The sequence below is a fragment of the Erinaceus europaeus genome, chromosome 4 (genome assembly GCF_950295315.1).
Source record: "Erinaceus europaeus chromosome 4, mEriEur2.1, whole genome shotgun sequence".
In the NCBI taxonomy this organism is placed as follows: domain Eukaryota; kingdom Metazoa; phylum Chordata; class Mammalia; order Eulipotyphla; family Erinaceidae; genus Erinaceus; species Erinaceus europaeus.
In genome coordinates, this window is record NC_080165.1 from 141,502,768 (window position 1) to 141,528,922 (window position 26,155).

At 41.7% G+C, this 26,155-nt stretch overlaps 1 protein-coding gene across 1 annotated transcript in view; it reads right to left on the reverse strand.

The window, feature by feature from the left end:
- FIG4 (FIG4 phosphoinositide 5-phosphatase) overlaps positions 1-26,155 on the reverse strand; it is a 137,345-nt gene that overhangs the window by 101,943 nt on the left and 9,247 nt on the right. Inside the window, exons 2-5 of the mRNA XM_060190649.1 lie at positions 19,401-19,499; positions 16,821-16,944; positions 8,409-8,565; positions 5,885-5,935 (exon numbers count right to left, since the gene is read on the reverse strand). Of these exons, the coding sequence (XP_060046632.1) occupies positions 5,885-5,935; positions 8,409-8,565; positions 16,821-16,944; positions 19,401-19,499 (431 nt within the window). The remainder of the gene's footprint in view (positions 1-5,884; positions 5,936-8,408; positions 8,566-16,820; positions 16,945-19,400; positions 19,500-26,155) is intronic.

Below are 26,155 nucleotides of genomic sequence, written 5' to 3' on the forward strand. Positions count from 1 at the left end.
CACAGTGCGCAAGGACCCTAGTTCAAGCCTCTGGTCCCCACCTGCAGAGGGAGATCTTCAGGAGTGGTGAAGTGGGGTTGCATGTGTCTCTGTCTCTTTCCCTTTCTGTCTCCCCCACGTTCTCAATTTTTCTCTGTCTCTATCTAATATTAAATAAATATTAAAATGTTTTTAAAAAAATAAGCAAGTAAAATAATTAACTTCCTTTAGTTTTATATCAGTAAAAACATAATCTATTCTGCAGAGTAGATTGTGGCTTTATTTCATAGGTAAGTGGTTAATTTACATGAATAATTTCAAAATATATTTAAAAGACATACTTCTGGGGGCCAGGCAGTAGCGCAGTAGGTTAAGCGTACATGGTGCAAGGCCCAAGGAGGCACGAGGATCCTGGTTCGAGCCCCCCAGCTCCCCACTTGCAGGGGAGTCGCTTCACAAGCGGTGAAGCAGGTCTGCAGGTGTCTATCTTTCTGTCCCCTTGCCCGACTTGCCACTTTTGGTTTTATCCTATAGAAGCACTGGCTCTCTGATCAATAGATCCTTTTGCATTACCACTCTGCCACGAGTTCCTGAGTCATCTATCTCCCACGTCGCTAAGTGAGTAGCAGCCCAGGCTGAGTCTGGTCAAGTTCTCTCCAACCCAGAGAGCACGCACTCAGGGAAGAGGCATCACCACACTAGCCCAGCACTCCCCCTCTCTGCCTTACCCTCCTCTCTCCATTTCTCTGTGTCCTATCTGGCAACAACAACAGCAATAATAACAATAATAAAAAATAACAAGGGCAACAAAATGGGAAAAATAGCCTCCAGGAGCAGTGGATTTGTAGTGCAGGCACCAAGCCCCAGAAATAACCCTGGATGAAAAAAAAAGAAGAAAAAAAAAAAAGACATACTTCTAACTGGAATACATTCAAAGGAAACAAAATCACTAAGTCAAATAGGTATGCATACCCCCATTCCCACAGAAGCATCCTTTACAACAGCAAGTCATGGATGCAACTGAAATTCTTATCAATGTATGAACTGATAAAGAAATTGTGGACTCTTCATATAATAAAATATAAGTCTGCCATTGAAAGCATGGAAATATTATCATTTGCAAATAATGGACTAGTTGACGCAACATGGCTGAACCTTAACAGCATTAGGCTAAATGAAATTAGTCCGACCTCATTTATATGTAGAATCTACTACATATAAATGTATGATGTAGAAATCATCACAAAAAGAGACCTTGTGATTTTCAGGGGGAAATGTGTGTATGGGTGGGGGACGTTGCAGAGTAGGATGGTCAGAAAGCAAGAAGCAACACTTTACTTAGAGGGTCAACAGTATTAGAGATGCACTATACAAAAGGCTGATTATAATTAACATTCTCTGTGTGTATAATTTATAGGAAAGTTGTTCAAAAGACTAAATATAGAAGCAGGGCTGCAGGAATCTCTCTGTCTCTATCTCCCCCTTCCCTCTTGATTTCGGGCTGTCTCTGTCTGATAAACAAATAAAGATAATAAAAAAATATGTAAAAAGACAAATATTGTGAGGAATTATCATCATGAGGATCTTTTCTTTTTTAAATGGTTTCCATGAGACAATAAACTGACCCTATTATGGCAATCATTTCACAATACCTATATTAATCTCAATAAAACTAGAGTAATAACTATCATGTTATCTATAATGCTAAAATTCATATATAACTCTTGAAATTGGTACAACTGTACATGTAAAGAACTTTATCTAGTTTGTTTTTTTTTTTCACCAGAACACTGGTCAGCTCTGGCTTATGGTGGTGTGGGGGAATGAACCTGGGACTTTGGAGCCTCAGGCATGCAGTCTTGTTTCCATAACAAGTATGCTATCTACCCTCACCCATATCTAAATGTTTTAAGAACACTTGACTGCCCACAGAACCCATGAATAATATACAATAAAACTCAAAAACACTAGAAAAATATATTAAAATGCATTTTAAATAATATAAAATATCCTATCAATATAAATTGCTAGAAGTTGTGAACACCTATTTTACTCCTTATGGCCCAAATCCTAATAGGTGCATGCTATTCTGCATTCTACTATTCAGTTTGAACATGACAGGTGATAGAACTGCCGCATCAGCATGGTCACTCTGCATCTCCAAGATCCACACATTGCTGGCGTCAGTGATGGTATCACAGTCTAACATAATGTTCTACCACTGCTTATCTGACTACTGCTCAGCCACTGGCATTAGGGTTGTTGGTTTGATTCTGAGGGGCTGTCATAAAAAAGTGATAAATGTTTCTTTATAATTGGGAGTTAGTATTTTCTCTTCTGGTTTATTTATTTATTTATTTTAATTTCTTTATTGGAGAGTTAATGTTTTACATTCAACAGTAAACAGAATAGTTTGTACATGCATAACATTTTTCAGTTTTCCATATAACAATACAACCCCCACTTGGTCCTCTGTCAACCTTCTTGGACCTGTATTCTCCCCCCACACCCACGTACCCACCCCAGAGTCTTTTACTTTGGTGCAATACACCAATTCCAGTTCAGGTTCTACTTGTGTTTTCTCTTCTGATCTTGTTTTTCAACTTCTGCCTGAGTGTGAGATCATCCCATATTCATCCTTCTGTTTCTGACTTATTTCACTCAAGGTCCATCCAAGATCGGCTGAAACCAGTGAAGTCGCCATTTTTTATAGCTGAGTAGTATTCCATTGTGTATATAGACCACAACTTGCTCAGCCACTCATCTTTTGTTGGACACCTGGGTTGCTTCCAGGTTTTGGCTATTACAAATTGTGCTGCTAAGAACATACATGTACACAGATCTTTTTGGATGGGTGTGTTGGGTTCCTTAGGATCTATCCCCAGGAGAGGAATTACAGGATCATAGGGTAGGTCCATTTCTAGCCTTCCGGGAATTCTCCAGACTGTTCTCCACAGAGGTTGGATCAATTGACATTCCCAACAGCAGTGCAGGAGGGTTCCTTTGAGCCCACAACCTCGCCAGCATTTGCTGCTGTTAGCTTTTCTGATGTATGACATTCTCACAAGAGTGAAGTGGTATCTCATTGTCTTTATTTGCATTTCTCTGACAATCAAAGACTTGGAGTATTTTTTCAGTTGGGTTGTGTTTTCTGATCCATCTTCCTACTCTGCTTTTAATAGGTGAATTCAGGCCATTGACACTTACTGATATCAAAGACTGAAGATATTTTAACTCCATTCTGGTAGAGTTTTAGAGTGTTCTGATATATGGCCTATTTATGATAGTCTGACTGTTTATAGGAGACTTTTCAGAACTTCTTTCAGGGCAGAGTTGGTGATAGTTGATTCTTTCAACTGTTCAACTGTTGCTTGTCTGAGAAGGTTTTTTTTTTTGCCCCTTTTTTATTGCTGTTGTAGTTATTGTTGTTGTTATTGATGTTGCCAATGTTAGATAGGATAGGACAGAGAGAAATGGGGAAGACAAAGAGGGTGAGAGAAAGATAGACACTTGCAAACCTGCTTCACTGCCTGTGAAGCGACTCCCCTGCAGGTGGGGAGCTAGGGGCTTGGACCGGGATCCTTATGCTGGTCATGGTGTTTGTGCCACGTGCGCTTAACCCGCTGAGCTACCACCTGACTCCCGTCTGAGAAGGTTTTTATGCCTCTCTCTAGTCTGAATGACAGTGTAGCAAGATACAGTAGTCTTGGTTGAAAGCCTTTCTCAATGAGCACTCAATAGATATGCCATTCTCTTCTGGCCTGTAGTGTTTGTGTGGAGAAGTCTGCTGCTAATCTTATAGGTTTTCCTCTGTAGGTGACTCTATGTTTTTCTCTTGCAGTCTTCAGGAACCTTTCTTTGTCCTTATTCTTTTCCATTCTAAGTATGATGCGTCTTGGTGTCTCTAAGTCTGGGTTAATTCTGTTTGGGACCCTATGGGCTTCTTGAACTTTTATGTCTTTGATCTTGTCTAGACTAGAGAAATTCTCAGCTATTAGATGCTTTCCTCCCCTCCCTCTCTTTCTTCCTCTGGTAAGCCAATAATGTGTATATTATTTCTTTTGAAGTCATCCCACAGGTCTCTGTTGTTGTTTTCAGTAACTCTTAATCTCTTTTTGAAATCTCTTACTTCTTTTTTAGTTGTCTCTAATTCGTCCTCGATCTTGCTAATTCTGTTTTCTGCCTCATTTAGTCTATTCTCTCTCCTCTCTACTGTTTTCTGGAGTTCATCTATTTTGTTACCCTGTTCTAATACTATTTTATCTTGTTCAGCTAGTTATGTTCTTAGCTCAGCTATTTCAGCTTTCAGCTCTCTAATAACCTTGAGATAATTAATGTTTTCTTCCAGAGTCTCATTTGTTATTTCTGCATTTCTGTTGACAATTATTTCAAAATCTTACTCATTCCTGTGATTATTTCCTTAACTAGTGTTTGGATGTTGACCTCATTATTTTGTGCTTCACCCTTTGGGGGGCTTTTAGCTGGACTCTTGTCCTGGTTCATTTCTTCAGTATTTCTTCTTGTTGGTCTAACCATTTTATATAGTATGTTATGAGGTCCCTTTCTCAGTACTGATCACTCTTGCCTGGATTGACAGGTGTCTAAGTAAGATAATTAAAGGGTTCACAGTTGTGGAAATTGACAGTTGTTTCAATATTATTTTAATCCCTGAGTTGGAGTTCAGTGGCTTAAAAGCCTCTTGTTCTTTTTCTTCCCTGTAGACTATGAGAGCCTGAGGGCTTTTAAACTATAAGTAGACTTCTTAGCTTAATCACTGACTCTTGACCAAGAGATAAAGCAGGATGGGACAGAGATAATCCAGTGGTTATACAAAGAGACTCTTATAGCCCCACTGCTAGACCATGGAGGTATAGATCTTCTCCTGAGTTTCCTGTTTAGTTCTCTGTGCCCTGGTGTCAGTGCAGGGCCTCCCCGACCTCCCCCCCACCCCCACCACGCACTGCTCCAGCGTCTGAGGGCAGTAGCAATGGAGACTCACAGTTGCATTTGGTGAGTCTAGAGGAGTCCTCTCCTCCCTTCAGCCATCCCCTTGTTGGTGGAACAGACTGGAGGTGGTGTCTCAACTGGTAAACTGCCGGACTGTTACCAGCCACTTAATCTCTCCCTAGGCTCTTCTCTGTCCACCACCCACTCGTGTTTGCACTCACAGGTGATTTGGTGGGTTCCTGAAGTCGTTCTAGTCCTTTCTTGTTGCGGTCCCAGGTGGTCTCCTTTGCTATTCCTAGTTGATCCAGGAGAGGAGAGAAACACAGCTGCTGCTGCTCCATAGCCAGTTTATTTATTTATTTTTAAAGATTTATTTATTTCAGGCAATAGAGAGAGAGAGAGAGAGAGAGAAACCAAAACACCACTCTAGTTCATGGGGCGCCAGGCTCAGGTACTCCAGTCCTGTGTTCTACCATCTGTGTGTTTTCCCAGTCACCTGATTTATTTTCTTACAATATATTTTCACATAAACTTAATGCTATATTCCTCTCCAGGAAAACTGTGTCAGCTCTTCCTATTTTTTAACTTGTTTTTATCTCCTTTTGCTAAATTGTTAATTGAAAATCTAACTATGGAATTGTCACAACTCTGTTCTAGGGATTTGGTGGAAAGTCCATTTTTGCAACTGAGAACTAGAAGAATAATTCTTTAAAGTCAATCTAACACTACGATGATTTTTCACAGTGAACACAGTTACCTTCAATTCATTCAATTTTTCAGATATCAGATTCTTAAAACATATATGTTGTGTATTTTTATCTTTTTGGTGGAAATACTTGGTGATTTAAAAGAAAAAGGAAGTAATACTGTGTCCTCTGATTACATATTTAACCCCCTGGAAAACAATACAAATATGTGAGTGACTGACAGGAATAGAAAGAAGTAAGCTCAAACTCACCTAAAATAGAAATTACTAGATAGGTCCACATTTTGAAATATTCGTAGGTATCTAAAAAAAAATTTTTAAAAAGTGATGCAAATCACATTTACATAATACTATAATTTATTATAATTTAACATGTATTTATCTTTGTAATTACAGTCCTCATTAAAATAGGGAAGTATTTATAAAAACACTGTGTATGTTTGCCCAAGAGATGTACTGTCAAAAAATATATATATATCAACTAACTTGCAATTATTGTCCCTATGACAACCTTTATTAGAATCATCAAACAAGTAACACAATAAAACTCAAAGTTAACTTAGACCCCACTAAAATCCTAGGTCTATTTCCTCCCCAACTTGAGGCCAGACCCCACAGACCTAACACCAGTTTGGATACAACCATTAGCACTCAACACTTAAACAACTGGGAGAAAGTCCCGGCTCACCAGATAAAAGCTGGAAAAGGGCAAGAAACTGACTCAATTAACGGCCTTTTTGGTCACTACCAGCCCACCCCATCACCTGGGGCCCTAGTTAAGAAATCGTAGGACATAATATTTATATATGATGGACCTGGACCTATAATAGATCCCTGTCTCCATCACTGCTCACATCCATCAGCAATATCATCATAAGCCACTTTGAAGACCACTCCATGACCTTATCCTTACTGTAAATTAGCAATGGCAGGGACTGCCCCACTTTCCAAAGGGAAGCTGGGTTATTCTACCCTGCCACTTGAGGAAGATTGGTCCTGAAATGAGTGAAACATAAAATGTATTCACCTGTGACCATGGACTCTGAGCTCAGACTGACAGGGGCTTGGAGGTTATACAGGCTTCTGTGCTACTATACATGGGCCCTGGGTCAGGTTGATGGTAAACAATGAATTATATCTAAATTTTCTATTCAAATTTGGGAGCTACTCTTTGCCCTAGAGTAGCAAAGATTTCTAGTTCTATTCTCAACTCTGACTACATCTTCCTAGACAATATTCTTAGTCCATCTCCATGTTAACTACCAACCTCAAACAAAAATTACTAAAGTCATGGGCCCTTAGGGATACACCTGAAATAAACTTTCTAGCTTCTCTCCACCCTAAAATCCCTATTCTCATCAAAAGACAGGTCACCCAGGTTATTGTCTGGGGAGACAGTGTCATAGTTGGAAAAAGGACTAGAAAGCTGAATCAGGGCAGAGAGTAGCTCCGAAACACGGGGAAAGTATATAAATATTGTTAATTATAAACCCCATCAATTTCATCTGGGGCCCATATTCAGCACAGGAGCCTGTGTGACCTCTGCATCCCTGTAGGTCTGAGCTGGCATTCTGTGGTCATAGCAAGGAACATTCCAGGCTGCACTAACTTCAGGGCCCATCTTCCTCAGGTAGTAGATAGAGTGGGTAGTAGGTAGATGTCCAAAAAATCGTACATTAGTAAGAGGGTTTTTAGCAAAAGATCTTCACCAGTTTAAATTTTAGTTCATGTATATGGAACACCCTAAACACACAGAATGAAACTAACATCTAAACTATTACATAAAACTTATAAACTTACAAACTAAAAACTTTACTGAAAGCTTATAAACACGGCCTAATTTTGTTGTTTAACCTCTGTAATATTCAAATAAATCAGTTCTTTATCAGTTTGCCCATGGCCTTTCCTTAGATTCCCAATAATTCCCCTCAAATTCACAGGAATTTGGGGTAAAAAAAAAAAAAAACACACAGTGAACACACTATATACTCTTCACTGTTAGAGCTGCTCTAAGATCTCTAACAATCCTCTGTTTTTCCTCTTCAGTGGCATTACATTTCTGAATATTTATTCTGACCTATGAAACATCCCAAAATATGGATTTACCCGATTATCTTCCCCATGGATAGATTCAAGTTAAATATTTTTAGCAAGAAAACTACACAGAAAAATCTGTGTCCTTCCTATTGCTTTATGTTAAGTGGCATATCACTTCACTCCTGGTACCAAGTTTGAACATTTGGTTAAACACATCTGTCATCTTTTTCTCTTTGTAACTGACAAAAATATTCGTGGAAGGTGTTAAGTCACTCCTGAGTGGCTGTTCTGTTCCTCTTAGCCTGCAGTTTCAGCAGCCATTACAGATCCGAGACAGAATCAATTGTCACAGCAAAGTTTGTGTGACGATTCTTGAAGGGAAAAAAAAAAATCACAAATTTCTGAGCCAGTGTTTCATATGTTTGGTACGATCTTTATAAACTTTTGACTATATTTTCTTTCCTAATCGATCTACCACAGATTTTCTTTTAAAAAAGAAGTAATGGGAAGGGGGGAGCACAAAGTGAACCATAGGCTGGGCATGGTGTAAAGCACCAAAGCAGAGGACCCGGGAGGGAGGGAGGAGGACAGGAAGAAAACTCTGGAGGCCTATTATATAAGGACACTGTATGTATATGCCAATGACTGCACTGTACAGCATTAACTCTCTCTATATATACGTGTGTGTGTGTTATTGTTATTACTTTTTTTAAAAGTAGCAGTTACCACTAGTACATACCTGGCTTCGTCAGGATGAGTAATCCGCACGGAATCGTTGGGTATATAGATCATATTTGTATCTTCTACCTTATATATTGCATGACCTCCAATGTCTGCCATTTTCCTCCTTTTGGTTATTAACACAATATAATAGCCTTCTAAAAACCTGACAAAACCTGTGCAGCAGAAGTGAAAGGTAAATGTGGCAGCTCCTAAACAGAGCAATGGCTTTTAGATTAGCACTCTTTTAAAAGCCAGGCTTTTGACACATTTCCTACTTGACTGTTTCTTCCTGATTTGTAGCCATACAAGTGTGAGTTGTCTTGGAGTTATTCTCTAGAAATATCTATACTACAAGGACCCTGGATCCATACTTCCAGAGAGATAGAGAATGGGAAGGCTATCAGGGGAGGGGGTGGGATGTGGAGATCGGGTTATGGGAATTGTGTGAAATTGTACCCCTCTCATTCTATGGTTTTGTTAATGTCTCCTTTCTTAAATAAATAAATAATAATTAAAAAAGAGTTAGCAGGATTTCTTCAAGAGAACCCAGAAGGAGGAGAAGGAGGAGGATGAAGAAGAGGAGGAGGATACATACTATCTTGCCTGAGTGTTATGTTTTCTTTTTTTTTTTTATTTTCCCATTTGTTGCCCTTGTTTTATTGTTACTGTTATTGATGTTGTTGTTGTTGGATAGGACAGAGAGAAATGGAGAGGAGGGGAAGACAGAGAGGGGGAGAGAAAGACAGACACCTGCAGACCTGCTTCACCACCTGTGAAGCGACTCCCCAGCAGGTGGGGAGCCGGTTCCAACCGGGATTCTTAGGCCGGTCCTTGCGCTTTGCGGCTTTGCGCCACCTATGCTTAACCCATTGCGCTACCACCGAGTGTTATGTTTTCACATTTACATTACTTACATTTGAATAAGATGGTTTTCCCGGGACAGACTATTCTTAAGGATGACATAGAGGATAGGTGGGAAACAGCTTAGCTAACAGAGCTTCTACTTTGCGTTGTGAGAAGGCCCAGGTGTGAGGCTGGGCGTTAAAGGGAACACCGTGGAAGGCACCAGGGGAGCTTCCTTGTAAGATGGATATCACGACTGCCCCTTCCCTATTTCTTGTTTCCTCTCTTACAAATTTATAAAGAGAAATTAAAATAGTGGATCCGTGGGACAGCTTATTGGTATCCAGTATGCAAGGGGCCTCGAGTCCATCTTCGGACTCTGGTTTTCTTTCTTTCTTTCTTTCTTTCTTCTCCTCCTCCTCCTCCTCCTCTTTTTCCTCCTTCTTTCTCCTCCTTCCCCTCCCCCTCCCCCTCCCTTTACCCCTTCCCTTTCCCTCTTCCCCTTCCCCTCCCTCTTCCCCTCCTCCTTCTTCTCCTTTCACCAAAGCATTTATTCCAGCTCTAATTTAAGGTAGAATCTAAACTTGATTAAACTTGAAACCTTGAAGCCTCAGGCCTGAAAGTCTTTTGCATTACAACTGTACAGCCCCCAGGGGTCCAGGCGGTGGCCCACCCGGTTAGGCACTCATAGCTGGAAGCTCAAAGACCTGAGGAAGGATGCCAGTTTAAGCCCTGGGCTCCCCACCTGCAGGAGGGACACTTCACAAGTGGTGAAGCAGGTCTGCAGGTGTCTGTCTTCTACTCCCCTCTCAATTTCTCTCTGTCCTAGCCAATAAAATGGGAAAAAATATTCTCCAGGAGCAGTGGATTTGTAGTGCTGGCATTAAGTCCCAGTGATAATCCTGGAGGAAAAAAAACTATCGTACTGCCTCCCAAGTCCTGTCTCTGAATTAAAAAAAATAAAATAAAATAAAAACCTGTACTGCTAATCAATGAAGGTCAGGGAGGAGAAATAAATAAATAACTGAAGCACTTGGGTGGGGATAAATAGCTTAATGGTTATGCAAAGACATTCTCATGCCTGAGGCTCCAAAATCCCAGGTTCAATCCCTCTCTCCTCCAACAATCATAAACCAGAAATGAGCAGTGCTCTGGGGAAAAAAAAAAAAAATTAAACATTTGAACTTGCAAAAAAAAAAAAAAAAGTAGTAAAACTATTCTAAGACTTTGTGAAAATTAAGGTGGTTATGGGGGGGAGTTAGGGTGGGGCTATTAGCACAGAACTGTGATGGTGGGGACAGTGTGAACTATACCCTGTTTACCCTGTAGTCTTATGATCTTACAAACCATTATTAAATCACTAAGAGAAATGTTAAAAAGAAAAAAAAAATTAAGTGTCTTTCTAGAACCTGTTGATTATGGAAGCCTCTTCCCCACTTAAGAAATGAAGACCAAGGAGACGTCAGCAGAGATTTTCATGCTTAAGGCGACAGAGGTCCTGGATCCCAGGTTCAAAGCACTGAAGCAAGAAAACTGTCACGGACAAAGTCCAAATCTCTATAAGCCACCATCCCCATTAAAAAAGAGGAAAGGGGGGGGGCTAAGGGTAGCAGAATAATGATTATGCAAAAAGACTTTCATGCTTGAGGCATCAAAGGCCCCAGTTTCGATCCCCAGCACCACCATGAATCAAGGCTGAGCAGTGTTCTGGTTTAAAAATTAAGAACAAAAACAAAACAAAAAAGCCTAAGTGGTCTGTAAGTAAGCCTGCAAATACCCTACCTTAGGGCTAGATCAGTAGCACTCACACAGGACTGGTGCTGTGCCGCACTCAAACCCCAGTACCACTGGGGAAGTGCGACAGCACCAGGGCACAACTTTCTCTTCCTGTCTTTCTGAATAAAAAGGAAGTCTAAGACAATTTTATATGGAAAATGGAAGACAGAGAGAAAGAGTAAGAGAGAGACAGACAAAGCTCTAGTACATATTGTGTCCTGAGTGGAAAACTCAAGCAGCTCAACTATTTAGCTAGCCAACCCGTGTTTAATTCTTTAAGAGAAAAAAAAAATTCCTCTATTTATTTATTCCCTTTTTTACCTTTGTTGTTTTTTTTTTAATTTTCTTTTCTTTTCTTTTTCCCTTTTGTTGCCCTTGTTGTTTTTATTGTTGTTGTAGTTATTATTGTTGTCGTCGTTGTTAGATAGGACAGAGAGAAATGGAGAGAGGAGGGGAAGACAGAGAAGGGGAGAGAAAGATGGACACCTGCAGACCTGCTTCATCCCCTTGCAGGTGGGGGTTCAACCCCTTTTTAAAAGACTGTATTTACTTATTTATATTTTTAATAATTATTTATTTATTATTGGATAAGGCCAGAGAGAAATTGAGATGGGTAGGGGAGGTAGAGAGGGAGAAAGAGACTGCGAGACACCTGAAGTCCGGCTCCACTGCTTGTGGGGACCAGGTGCTTGAACCTGGTTCCTTGCTCACTGCAGTGTGTGCGCTTAACAAGGTGCACCATCGCCCGTACCCCCACCACTTTTTTTTTTGAGCTGATGCCTCAGACATGTGCATAGTCACTCTTAGACTGCTCCCCCCCCCCCCAGATAAAGTTCTGCTGCATCCCCTTGTCAACAAGAAACAGTTGTGTATCCAATACATAAAGAATAATTAAACACATGGTTGGTGTATGGCACCAAAGTAAAAGACTTTGCGGTGGGTGGGTGTGTGGGGGCGTTGGATACAGGTCCTGGAAAAGGATGACAGAGGACCTAGTGGGGGTTGTATTGTTATGTGGAAACTGAGAAATGTTATACTTATACGAACTATTGTATTTATTGTCGAATGTAAAACATTAATCCCCCCAATAAAGAAAAAAAAAAAAGAGAAAGTTGGCAGTAGTGCCTAACTAACTTTCTCTCCCCCTGTCTTCCTCTCCTCTCTTGATTTCTCTCTGTCCTGTCCAGTAAAGTGGAAAAAATGAAAAAAAAAAAAAAAAGGGGGGGTGGTGGTGGATATAACAGTAGTCCTTATGTAAAGTTATTAAATAACAGTTATGTATAAAATACATACCTGGTTATAAACTTGGTTTTGAATTGACTAAAAGAAAGCTCTGGTTTTACAACCTTTCTTGTGAACAGGTTTAAAATGAGGTGAGACATAATTGCCCAAAACAAACGAGTCAAATGTAATGAAGAATCAAGTGCCATGGAGACAAAACAGCACCGCAGTCTCGGGGTCACTGAGCATAAAGGCAAAGTGCATGGCATGACTTCAGAATATCCACGGACGGCTATTTTTAAATACAGTTCAATAACTGGTCATCATTTGCTTATACTCGATCATCAAGCAAGGTTCAGCTCTGAGTAATAAAGCTTGGCCTGGGGTATGGACAGACCTGCCAATAACCATGTCCAACAGAGAAGCAGCTACAGAAGCCAGAATTCCTACCTTCTGCAACCCAAAAAACAACCTTGATCCATTACCCCCCCACCCCCAGCCAGGAGAAATGATAGGAGGAAGATAAGAGGGCTCTGGGAGTCCGGTGGTAGCACAGCAGGTTAAGCGCACGTGGCACAAAGCACAAGGACCGGCGGAAGGATCCCATTCGAGCCCCCACCTGCAGGAGAGTCGCCTCACAGGCGGTGAAGCAGGTCTGCAGGTGTCTTTCTCTCCCCCTCTCTGTCTTCCCCTCCTCTCTCCAATTCTCTCTGTCCTATCTAACAATGGAGAAAGACTACAACAATAAAACAAGGGCAACAAAAAGAGAATAATTTTTTTTTAAAAAAAAAAAAAAAAGAGGGCTCTGAACTCCAGCTCCATCAGCACCCAGAAAAGAAGAGGGACATCTGGAGGCAGTCATGTTGTCATGAGTGGCTTAAGGGGAAGAGAGAATTGAATCAGGAAGAAAAAGGGAGCAACTATGTGTAAATGTGGATAGATGTCTACAACCTTAGAGGAACTGCAGTGGCTTGCAGTGGAGAGATCAGAACTCTGGTGGTGGGAATGGTATATGTATTTAAACCCCTGTTGACATGTAATTTTGTAAATCAATATTAGTTCACTAATAAAATTAAAATAATAATAAAGCCTGACTAATGAGTCATTAAATATTCCAGATATGCCTTTGGATGTTTCCATCAAAAAAGACATACTACAATGAGAACATTTAAGTGGAGAGGTTTATTCTGTTAAGTAATTAATATTAAATTCAGACTACTGTATTTAAGACATTTTGCTTTGAGTTTTTCCTTTACTACAGAAAGTGGATTTTGATATTTATAACTTAAATACATGAACTCACAAAACACACATAGACATGCAGAAATCTACAACCACTTAGTCATTAAACATGTAATTTCAAGAGATTTGTCAAGACTGAGCAGACAATGTAGAAATGGGTCCAGTGCTAACAAGAAACCACGGTCCCTAGTGCCCTTGAACTTCCTGGCAACCACCTAAGGCAGAAAAATGACTGGAAAGAGACCCTATACAATGAGCTACCAGGTGACCACGAAAGAGACCCTATACAATGAGCTGCCAGGTGACCACGAAAGAGACCCTATACAATGAGCTGCCAGGTGACCACGAAAGAGACCCTATACAATGAGCTGCCAGGTGACCACGAAAGAGACCCTATACAATGAGCTGCCAGGTGACCACGAAAGAGACCCTATACAATGAGCTGCCAGGTGACCACGAAAGAGACCCTATACAATGAGCTGCCAGGTGACCACGAAAGAGACCCTATACAATGAGCTGCCAGGTGACCACGAAAGAGACCCTATACAATGAGCTGCCAGGTGACCACGAAAGAGACCCTATACAATGAGCTGCCAGGTGACCACGAAAGAGACCCTATACAATGAGCTGCCAGGTGACCACGAAAGAGACCCTATACAATGAGCTACCAGGTGACCACGAAAGAGACCCTATACAATGAGCTACTAGGTGACCACGAAAGACAAACTTCAGATACGGCAGAACATAATCAAAAGCTCTCTCTCTCTCTCTCTCTCGTTTTAATTTCTTTACTGGGGGATTAATAGTTTCCAGTCGATAGTAAAATGCAATAGTTTGTACATGCCTACTGTCTCCCAGCTTTTCACCTAACAACACAACCCCCACGAGGTCCTCCTCTGCCATCCTGCCCCAGGAACCTGAACCCTCCCTCCCCCCCCCCAGAATCTTTTACTTTGGTGCAATACACCAACTCCAGTCCAAGTTTGGCTTAGTGTTTTCTCTTCTGATCTTGTTTTTTAGAAACAAAAAAAGATGTGTTTTATCTATTTATTGAGAGAGGAAGAGAGAGAGTAGCTAGAGCATCACTCTGGCATATGAAGTGTAAAGTACCAGGGATCAAGCTCAGGACCTCATGCTTGCAAGTTCTGCTCTACTTCCATGTCACCTCCCAGACTGCAAATAAGTTTCAATAAGAAGGACATCATTTTAAAAAAAGTACTAGCAGAATACCAGAAAACCTAAGATAAGCATATGAGTAGTACACAGCATAATCAAGTGTATATTTATTTTGTTATCATCCACAGATGCCAATCACTCAGTCAAAAAATTCACTGTTCAGTGGGTCTAAAAAGAACAGAGAGTTTCTTAGGAATTTTAATTTTCTTTTAACTTAAGAATTCTCACTTTATTAGGAATATTAATTTAGAATAAGACTCTGTTGGTAAACAACTGCCCTCTGCTTGGCAGCCAACGTCAAGAGCAGCTTGATTTCATCCCGGTGCTTGGCAGGACTGCAGTGTCTTCATGCCTGCATGTCCTCACCTCCTTCCACATTTTTCCATGAACCAGAGTTTTAACAGGAAGTAATTTTAAGACACAAATGATTGAGTCACACCACCTGAGGTTAAGAGAACAATCAGTTCTGTTCTTCCAGTTAAGTAATTTGTACTGATAATGACATTATCTCCAAGCTGTCTATACTGTTACGTGGAAGAAGAAGAAGAAAAAAAAAACCTAGCCTTAGAGAACAGTTCATCTGATTGAACATGTCTAGAACGGCTCCAAGGACAGATGAGGAACTAGTAGCACAACACTGTCTCCTGGAAGTATCGTTGGCAGAATGGGAAGAATATCTGTAATTTTTATCTTCTCCAGAAAATTTCCCTGGCCATTGCAAGTCAAAGTAATACATCTCATGGAATCTCCAAGAACCACTAAATTTCTACTACTCAGCTTGGCTCTTCACTAGAAGCATAAGATTTTTTTCACATGTGCTGGTTTTGTCCCAAATCTTCGTCCAAGCACTATCTATCTCGACCAGGAATACATGCACAGTGAAGCAAAGACACACTTCAGTAAGGAACACCACAGACCAGAGGATCTGTGGAACATTTCATATTTCAAATGGAAAAAAAAAATACTTCTACATTTGCTTGAGAAACTTTTCAGTTAGATACAGTCTCACTGGTTTATCTCTGTATTTTTTCCCCTTGCAGTTGGGCTTGATGTGGGGAAAAGGAAATTCTTTTACACTACTAGTGGGAATGCAAATATGCCCAACCCTGGTAGAGAACAGTCTGGACAACTCTCAGAAAGCTTGAAATGGACCTACCATATGACCCAGCAATTTGTCTCCTAGAGATATATCCAAAGAAAGCAGCCATACCCATTCAAAGAGATTTATGTACATCTCTGTTCACAGCAGCACACTTTGTAATAGCCTAAACCTGGAAGTAAGCCAGATGTCCAAGAACAGATGAGTGGCTAATAAAGTTGTGGTCTATATACACAATGGAATACTACTCAGCTGTTAAAAGTAATGAAGTCATCTCCTTCACCCCATCTTGGATGGAACTCCATGGAGTCATGTTAAGTGAGATAAGCCAGAAAGAGCAGGGTGAGTATCAGACGATCGCATTCATTAGGCAGAACTTAAGAAATAAGGACGAGCACACCTGATTGAGCGCACATGTCAGAATGCACAAGGACCCAGGTTCGAGTCCCCAGACCCCACCTGCAGGGGGAAAGCTACACAAGTGCTGAAGCAGGGCTGCAGGTGTCTCTCTGTCTCTCTTCCTCTCTATCCCTCCCTTCCCTCTCGATTTCTGGCTGTCTCTATTCAATAAATAAATAAAGATAATAATAAAAAAATTTAAAAAGAACAGAAAGGAAAAATACAAAGTAGAACTTTGATTGGATTTGGTGTACTGCACCAAAGTAAAGGACTCTGGGGAAGGAGGGTAGGAAAGGGCCTGGGGGTAAGATCTTTGGTGTCCTGACACATGATAATGATGGAAAGGACCCATGCTAGTAGTCAGAGTGTTTCTGCAGACACCTGTCACAGGGAGATGAGAAATTATGTCCATGTGTCAACAACCGTACTGTAAACCATTAACCTCCCCCTCCCCCCATAAGGATAAAAGAAAAAGAAAAAAACTCAAGCCCATTGCTACATCCTTAGGAAACTCAGCACAGTGCTGGGTACTGAGCGGGAGCTACATAAAAACTGATGTCTGCATGATGTGTAATAAACAAATAAGCAAAGTCAGAGATGATAGCTATCTTTAAGCAGTCTTTAAAGAAGAAGAAGAAAACAGAGGTAGAAAGGAGGAGGTACTTTTCTTACCTACAACACCAAAAGCTGAAACAGCTCGAAATAAGCCAGAGGACCCCTTCTGTCCCATCTTTGTCCTGTTACCTAGGTCCAAGCGGCCCAGAAGTTCTCTCACCTCTTGCTGGGTATATACATGCTAGAAAAGAAGAGATTGGATTTCAATGGTTAGGAAGCACTTATTCCTTAACTATTGTGTTTTAATTATTTATCCTGGAAACCTTGCCTACAAATGTCACTAGCTGGGGGTTGGGCAGTGGCAAAGCGGGTTCAGCGCTCATGGCGCAGAGCGCAAGGACTGGCGCAGGGATCCCGGTTCGAGCCCCCGGCTCCCCACCTGCAGAGGAGTCGCTTCACAGTCGCTTTGTGAAGCAGTCGTGAAGCAGGTCTGCAGGTGTCTGTCTTTCTCTCCCCCTGTCTTCCCCTCCTCTCTCCATTCTCTCTGTCCTAGCCAACAACGAAGGACATCAACAACAACAATAGCCACAACAAGGCTACAACAACAAGGGCAACAAAAAGGGGGGGAAAGTGGTCTCCAGGAGCAGTGGATTCATGGTACAGGCAAGGAGCCCCAGCAATACCCCTGGAGGCAAAAAATAATAATAGTAATATATCACTAGCTTTCGATAAGTCTATAACAGAATATAACAGAGCTGAAACTTGTATTTTATTTATTTTAAAAAATATTTCATTTATGTATTTATAAGAAAGAAAGGAGAGAGGGAATGAACCAGACATCACTCTGTTACATGTGCCGCTGGGGACTGAACCCAGGACCTCATGCTTAAGGGTCCAGTGCTTTATCACTGGTGCCCCCTCCCAGACCACAAAGCTGTAATTTTTTTTTAAAAAAGCAACAGATGACTTAATGTTTGCAATGAACAGTGGTTGTCAGGGACCAGCAGGTGGCTCACTCCCAACACTGCACACGTTACCAAGAGCGAGGGCCAGGCTTAAAGCCCCAGGTCACCACATGGGAGCACCTGCAGCGGGCAAGCTTCATGAGCAGTGGAGAAATGCTGCATCTGTCTCTCTTTCTCTCCCTCTCTGTTGTTTCTCACCTTCTATCCAGAAGAAAGGAAAAAATAGCTGACAGGAGTGTTGTTTTATCTGGGCTGGCTTCACGGGCGGGTAACAGAGACGACCAGAGACACACGGCTGGGCTGAGAACGCAGTTTAATCTTTATTCACGAACGGGCAAATCACCACACCATGTGCTTTTCTCCATCATCCTCTCTCCGCCGCTGCTGCTGGGACTCTGCCCGTCCTTAGCATAGGGGGCAGGGAGAAAGCGGGGCACGAAACTAGCAAGGGGCAAACCAATTCTTCTCAGAGGTCGGGGGGAAGGGAACATACCAACACAGGAGTGGAAATGTACATGCCCAGAACCCCAGTGATAACGCTGTTTATAAATATATGTAAAGTATTAATATACACACACATAGATAGTGATTATTAGCTCACAGGCTAACGTACTTTAAAATTATGGCAAAGCCTTCTGAATCTGAAATTTCGACATATGAGTAACCAGCAAATTTCAAAGAAATATGTGAACTTCTTATAACCATACCCAAAGTCTTCATGCGCATAGTTTTTCTTAGATTTTTTTTTTGTTTTTAAGATTTAGAGTTTTATTTATTAATGAGAAAAACAGGAGGAGAGAGAAAGAATCAGCCATCACTCTGGTACATATGTTGCCAGGGTTTGAACTCAGGACCTCATGCTTAAGAGTCCTGTGCTTTATCCACTGGGCCATCTCCAGACCATGATTTTCTTAGATTCTTGAAGGGGGAATGCATCATGAGTGATGGAGCAGGTCTGCAGGTGTCTCTCTATCACCTATCTCCCTAGCTTCTCTCCCCTCTCAACATCTCTCTGTCTCTATCAGAAATGAATCTTAAGAGAGAAAAAAGTTAATGTCTTTAAAGAAACGACTGTAATTTTCAGATGTACAATAGAAAAGGGAACTATCACTAGAAGCTAGAAAAATATTTTAAGAATTTATGTTTTAATTAACAATTTTAAAAAGCTTTATAATTGTCACTGTAAAAATATATATCTTCTCTTTTATGTTTTCAATATTTTTATTTATTTTTTATTATCTTTATTGGATAGAGACAGTCAGAAATTGAGAGGAAGGGAGAGACAGAGAGGGAGAGAGACAGAGAGACACCTGCAGCCCTGCTTCACCACTCGCAAAGCTTTCCCCCTGCAGGTGGGGGACCGGGAGCTCCAACCTGGATCCTTGCGCATTCCAACACGTGCACTCAATCAGGTGTGCCACTACCCTGCCCCTCCTTGTTTTTTATTGTCGTAGTTATTATTGTTGTTGTTGATGCCATTGTTGTTGGATAGGACAGAGAGAAATGGAGAGAGGAGGGGAAGACAGAGGGGGAGAGAAAGATAGACACCTGCAGACCTGCTTCACTGCTTGTGAATCGACTCCCCTGCAGGTGGGGAGCCGGGGGCTCAAACCAGGATCCTTGCCCCACCTGCGCTTAACCCGCTGTGCTACTGCCGGACTCCCTTATGTTTTCAATATTTAAAAAACAGGAACAAAGTGTTTGTTTCTAGCCATATCTGCAAGCTACTTACCCTGTCATCGATTATAACCAGATCTCTTGGTTCTGTTCGGTCAATCTTCCAAACACGGTACTTTGTTTCTGCATGATTGCTCCCCACCAGAAAGTACCTCTACAAACAGAAAGGAAATGTCGTCAATTTCCCAGGATGAAAAGCTTTACGCACATTTTATAGTCGTGTCAGTTTTCAGAAATTAAAACCACTGATGAGGTCAGGTTACTGTTTAAACAAAATATTTCTGCTAAGTACAACTCACTGGCTAAAGAAGAGCTCATTGCAAAAGGACGATATTAAAACTGAAGTCCTCTCAGCAGTGTTATGAGAAACATCAGTCTGATACGTGACATGGACCCGGTAACCAGGTCGAGTGAATTTAATTATGTTAAACAGAGATTTCTCTAACTATCGGACACTGGTGTTTAAAAATCGCCAGGAAGCAGCAGCTCTGCTAAGAACTAGAAAGATCTTAACATATAATTAAGAATGCTGAGGCAATTAGTTAGCAAAATACTGATACTTTGTAAAAATAAATCTTTATGAATTACTGAAAACTACTCTAATATAGTTACTAGGAAAAAAAAAATCCACCACCAAGCTCTATTGAAGTAGGTATAACTTCCCCAAATGACACTTTGTAAAAAAAAAAAAAAAGCAACAGGAAATAATGTTCTTTCTTTTCTGAAATATTTTCTTGGCGCACTAGTCTTTTTAGATGAACACTGAGAATAAAATGAGTAAGAAAATTGCAGATAAATAAAAATTTTCTATTTAACTGAAACACTTTTAAAAAAAAAACCTGGGTGTCGGACGTAGCGCAGCGGGTTAAGTGTATGTGGCTCAACGCTCAGGGACCGGCGTAAGGATCCCGGTTCAAGCCCTGGCTCCCCACTTGCAGGGGAGTTGCTTCACAGGCGGTGAAGCAGGTCTGCAGGTGTCTGTCTTTCTCTCCCCCTCTCTGTCTTCCCCATTTCTTTCCATTTCTCTCTGTCCTATCCAACAACAAACGACATCAACAACAACAATAATAACCACAACAAGGCTACAACAAGGGCAACAAAAGGGGGGAAAATGGCCTCTAGGAACAGTGGATTCGTGGTGCAGGCACCAAGCCCCAGCAATAATCCTGAAGGCAAAAAAAAAAAGATAAAAGAAAAAAAAGCCCTAGGGGCTGGTGGTGGCGCACCTGGTTGGGCGCACATGTTACAGTGCACAAGGACCCAGGTTTGAGTACCCAGTCCCCACCTGCAGGGGGGAAGCGTTGAGAGTGGTGAAGCAGTGTTGCAGGTGTCTCTCTGACTCTCTCCCTCTCTATCTCCCCCTTCCCTCTCAATTTCTGCCCGTCTCTACTCAATAAACAAATAAAGATAATAAAAAATAAATAAAAACCGAAGATCAATATTTTCAAATTCCACTGAAGAAAATAAAGACCCATAAGCAAAAATAAATTATATACAGATATTTCACTTAAAAAAAATGTTCTGGGAGTCAGGCGGTAGCGCAGCAGGTTAAGCACAGGTGGTGCTAAGTGCAAGGACAGGCATAAGGATCCTGGTTCGAGCCCCGGCTCCCCACCTGCAGGGGGGGGGGTCGCTTTACAAGCAGTGAAGAAGGTCTGCAGGTGTCTGTCTTTCTCTCTCTCTTTCCCCTCCTCTCTCCATTTCTCTCTGTCCTATCCAACAACAAGGACATCAATAACAACAACAATAACCACAACAATGATAAAAAACAAGGGCAACAAAAGGGGAAAAAATAGCCTCCAGGAGCAGTGCTGTAGGTTTCTCTTTTGCTCTCTCCCTATCTCTTCCTCCCCTCTCAATTTCTCTCTGCCTCTATTGAGTAAATAAATAAAATATTTGTAAAATATATTAAATACAATAGAATGATTATTTGGAGATTTGTAATCTAAAAGACAGACAGAATATCAGAGAATCTAGAGGGCAAATGTATTAATGGCCTTTTGAAAAACACATACAGGAAGGGCGGTTTCCAGCCCCTTAGAAAGACTACACTAAGTTAAAAACCTACATGAGCCAAAGAGCTAAAACACAAAATTTAGAAGCAGATGCGAATGGGAAAAAAAAAAAAAAAAAGCTGGAAGCAAGAAAATGATCCGCATTCTCTCTTAAAGTGGTCTGAGAATCCAAAGCCACTGTTATTCTCTACAGAGAACCTCAGAATTGTCATACAGAGAATAGCGACCTTTTGTGGAGAGAGTTATGAGGAAATGAAAAACACATCGGTGTTCAGCCAGGCGCTGGAGACGGACCAGTTCTCCTGCAGCGCCCTCTGGTGGGCAATTATTTGACCATCAATGTGCATACACTTTTTAATAGGCGGTTTTTCCAGTTTCTGGAAAAACTTACTTTCACTCGATTTTATTTCCTTCTTGTTAAATGTGCCAACTCGGAAATTACGTTTATGCCCTTAGACTTTGTTATATATAATATTATGCTTCAAACTGAAGTTCAGCACTTAGGGGCTTAAAACTGCTCTGAAATATTACCTTAAAGTTTTTACCACTGATTTTTTTAGAAGTGTATTTATTTATTTATTTACTTATTTACTTATTTTTTATTTATTTTCCTTTATTGGGGGATTAATGTTTTACATTCGGTGAATCACTGCTGATTTTCCATTCATGTGCGTGTGCATGCAATTTTTTTCTTTTTTACCAGACTACTATTCAGCTCTGGCTTATGGTGGTATAGGGGATTGAACCTGCAGCTTTGGAGCCTCAGGCATGAGAGTCTGTCTCCTTAACCATTATACTATTTCCTTCACTCTAATACATTATTTTGAAGGTTTCTCAAGCCTATAATAAGATAAAGATACTTGTACAGTCAAGACTCATATACCCTTCATCTGGATTTGCCAGTTGCTGACATTTTGATACATTTATTTTCTCCTTTCTTCCCACTCAAGATTAGAAGATGACAATGATTAGTGATTTAATAAAGATGGACAAGATTTTGGTATAAAAGGGATATAATGCCATACAATTCCCACCATCAGAGCCCCATATCCCATCCCCTCCACTGGAAGCTTCCCTATTCTTTATCCCTCTGGGAGTATGGGCCAAAGATCTTTGTGGGGTGCAGAAGGTGGTAGTTCTGTAATTGCTTCTCCACTGGACATGGATGTTGACAGGTCAATCCATACCCCCAGCTTGTTTTAATCTTTCCCTAGTGTGGCAGGGATCTAGGGAGGTGGGGTTCTAGGACTCATTAGTGAAGTTGTCTGCCCAGGAAGTTAGGATGGCATTATGGTAGCATCTGCAACTTGGTCGCTGAAAAGCATTAAGATATAAAGCAGAAGGTGTCGGGCGGTAGCACAGCAGGTTAAGCGCATGTGGCGCCAAGCACAAGGACTGAAGTAAGGATCCCAGTTCGAGCCCCCCACCCCATACCTGCAGGGGAGTCGCTTCACAAGCAGTGAAGCACATCTGCAGGTGTCTATCTTTCTCTCCCCCTCACTGTGTTTCCCTCCTCTCTCCGTTTCTCTCTGTCCTATCTAACAATGACGACATCAATAACAACAACAATAATGACTACAACAACAATAAAACAAGGGCAACAAAAGGGAAAACAAAAAAATATATATAAAGCAGAACAAATTGTTATAATAATCAAGAGCCTAAAGGTAAGAATGTAGCAGGTCAGATTTGGGGTCTTCATGTTGGAAGAAGCTAGGAAGCCTATTTTAGTTATCTTCCAAGGGGCCCATGACTTTACTAATATTTGCCTGAGCCTGACAGCTAACATGCAGGTGGGCTGAACAGTGGGAAGATGGTGTCAGAGTTGGGAATAGGACTAGAAAGCTGGATCAGGAGAGTGAGTAGCTCCCCTATATGGGAAAACTATATAAATACCATTAACTATAAACCCGAGTGATCTGACCTAGGGTCCATGTCTGTTCATATTTAGCACAGGAACCTGTAGGACTTCTGCATCCCTGTCAGTCTGAGCTCACAGTCCATGGTCACAGCTGGGAACATTCTAGGCTGCACTCATTTCAGGACCCGTCTTCCTCAAGTGGCAGAGTATGTTGACCCAGCCTCCCTCCAGAGAGTGGGGCAATTTTACCATTGTTATTCCACATTGAGGACAAGGTCCTGTAGAGGCCCACAAGAGAGGTGATGATGTTGTTCCTGATGCAGATGACCAGTGATGGTGGAGAGAGGGATCTGTTAGAGGTCTAGGCCCATCGTATCTATGTGGGGACCCCAGGATTCCCTGACTAGGGCCCCAGATGATGGAGTGGGCTGGTAGTGACCAAAAGAGCCAACATTAAAGTGTGTCGGTCTCTTGCCCTTACCCAGCTTTTGTAGTCCTTACTTTATCTGATAGGGTCAGACTTAGAATGACTGAGGGAACTGAAATAGGAAGTAGGTGAGGAGGGTATCTAGGTCTGGGCAGAAAATATTTGATTAAGTATTTTATGGTGTCTTTTTCAGGTCTTTCTTTTTTTATTATTATTATCTTGGTTTATTTACTGGATAGAAACAGCCAGAAATTGAGAGGGAAGGGGGAGATAGAGAGGAAGAGAGTCAGAGAGACGCCTGCAGCACTGCTTCACCAACTGGCAAAACTTTCCCCTTGCAGGTGGAGACCCGGGACTCGAACCTGGTTCCATGTGCATCGTAATGTGCTCTACCAGGTGCGCCCCCACCAGGCCCCTCCTTTTTAGGTCTTTCTACTTGCTTGCTACACTTACTGAGTCACAGCAGACTATTTTGCCCTTCTACGTTAAGGTCTATATTTCCCCCAACTTACGGATACATGGGCATGAGTGCTCTGTCTCGTGGGCCCTGGTCTGTATCTAGGGCCCGTAACTTTGTTAGGAGGTGTGCCACCCAAAATGGAACTTAGGAGTCCCATAAAGTAAGAAAGGTATTTGTTTTTATTCTGAACCACTTGAAGATGGATTGAAAGAATTGTACCATGTCATCCCTAGAAATTATAACTTTTATGCCCTAAGACACACACACACACAGACACACACACACACACACACACACCCCGAGATTCTACAGCAACTGATACAATACCAAGAATCCACTTTTTTTTTCTGTACTGATAGTCCCACTTTGCTGTGGCATAAGTCACTTGACCAAATAATAATAATGTCAGGCACGAAACACCTGCAGGAAAAGATGAATTAAAGATATATTTGGGGGGGGGGGGTTGGGCGGTAGCGCAGTGTTAACCGGTTAAGCGCACGTGGCACGAAGCACAAGGACTGGAGTAAGGATGCCAGTTCAGGCCCCCGGCTCCCCACCTGAAGGGGGTGGCTTCACAAGCGGTGAAGCAGGTCTACAGGTGTCTGTCTTTCTCTCCCCGTCTCTATCTTCCCCTCCTCTCTCCATTTTTCTCTGTCCTATCTAACAACAACGCCAGCAATAACAATGTCAGTAACAATAATAACAACAATAAACAACAAGGGCAACAAAAGGGGGAAAAATAGCCTCCAGGAGCAGTGGATTCATGGTGCAGGCACTGAGCCCCAGCAATAACCCTGGAGGCAAAATGAATGAATGAATGAATGAATGAATGAATGAATAAATAAATAAATAAATAGATAGATAAATAAATAAATATAAATTTGGAGTTATCGTTTTTCTGGCAGATTTGATCCAAAAAAGGATGGGAGGAACCAACTGATGCAGTTACATTTCTCTGGGCAATTAGGTAGAGAGGGTAGAGTCACTTATTGATGTGATGTTCTGGGGGAGAAATACAGCTGCAGAAAATCCAAAAGTCCTATCTGCAACATCCCTGAGGAGACTGAGTGGGAATTTGAGACAAGATGTCAGGAGAGTGATCTCAGAGGGTGTCAGCGGCACATTTACAGCACTTACCATCATGGGAGCTGGTCAAAGCCTGCTAGGGTGAGTGGAGACAGAGATTTAAAAAAAAGAAGAAGAAAGAAAAAACTAGGAGGTAGGTGGTAACCACAGGGTTAAGCATACATGGTGCAAAGCGCATGCACCGGCATAAGGATCCTGGTTCCAGCCCCCCGGCTCCCCACCTGCGGGAATGTCAGTGAAGCAGGTTTGCAGGTGTCTATCTTTCTCTCCCCATCTTCCCCTCCTCTCTCAATTTCTCTCTGTTCTACCCAACAACAATGACAACAATAACAATCACAACACGATTAACAAGGGCAAAATAAATGGGAAAAATAGCCTCCAGGAGCAATGGATTCTTGGTACAGGTACCAAGCCCCATAAATAACCCTGGAGGGAAAAAAAAATCTAGTTAGAGGCACTGACTGTAAGTCAAATTCTTTAGACTGGATATGAAAAAGGAACCAGGTGAGAAAAGACAGTAGTTGGAGAGGGAGGTTGAGCGGTAACATGGAGACATCAAAGCAAATGGAGATCACATGGAAAAGGAGAAGGTAGTCACGATCACACCCAAAAAACCAAGTAAGCTGAGGAAAATCAGCTATCCAGAAGGTCTAACAGGAGGAGGCTGTGAGCGGCCCTTCTGTGGGCAGTTCTCGGTGCTGGGGCGGGGGCCAGATCTGTACCGTGACTGAATCAGCAGCCAGGAGCCAGTGTACATGGAGAAACAGCTGAAGAGTGAAGCCTCTGTTCCTCCTAAACACTTCGTAAGATTACAGTAGGAATAATATGACCAGAGTGGCTGTGAGTGTTTGGCTTTGGCTTTCCTCTGCTTTGGACAGAAGCCCCAGGGCAAAAGATGAAGGAGAGGGGGGCCAGGTGGGGGCGCACCTGAATAAGCTCGCACATTACAGTGCGCAAGGAC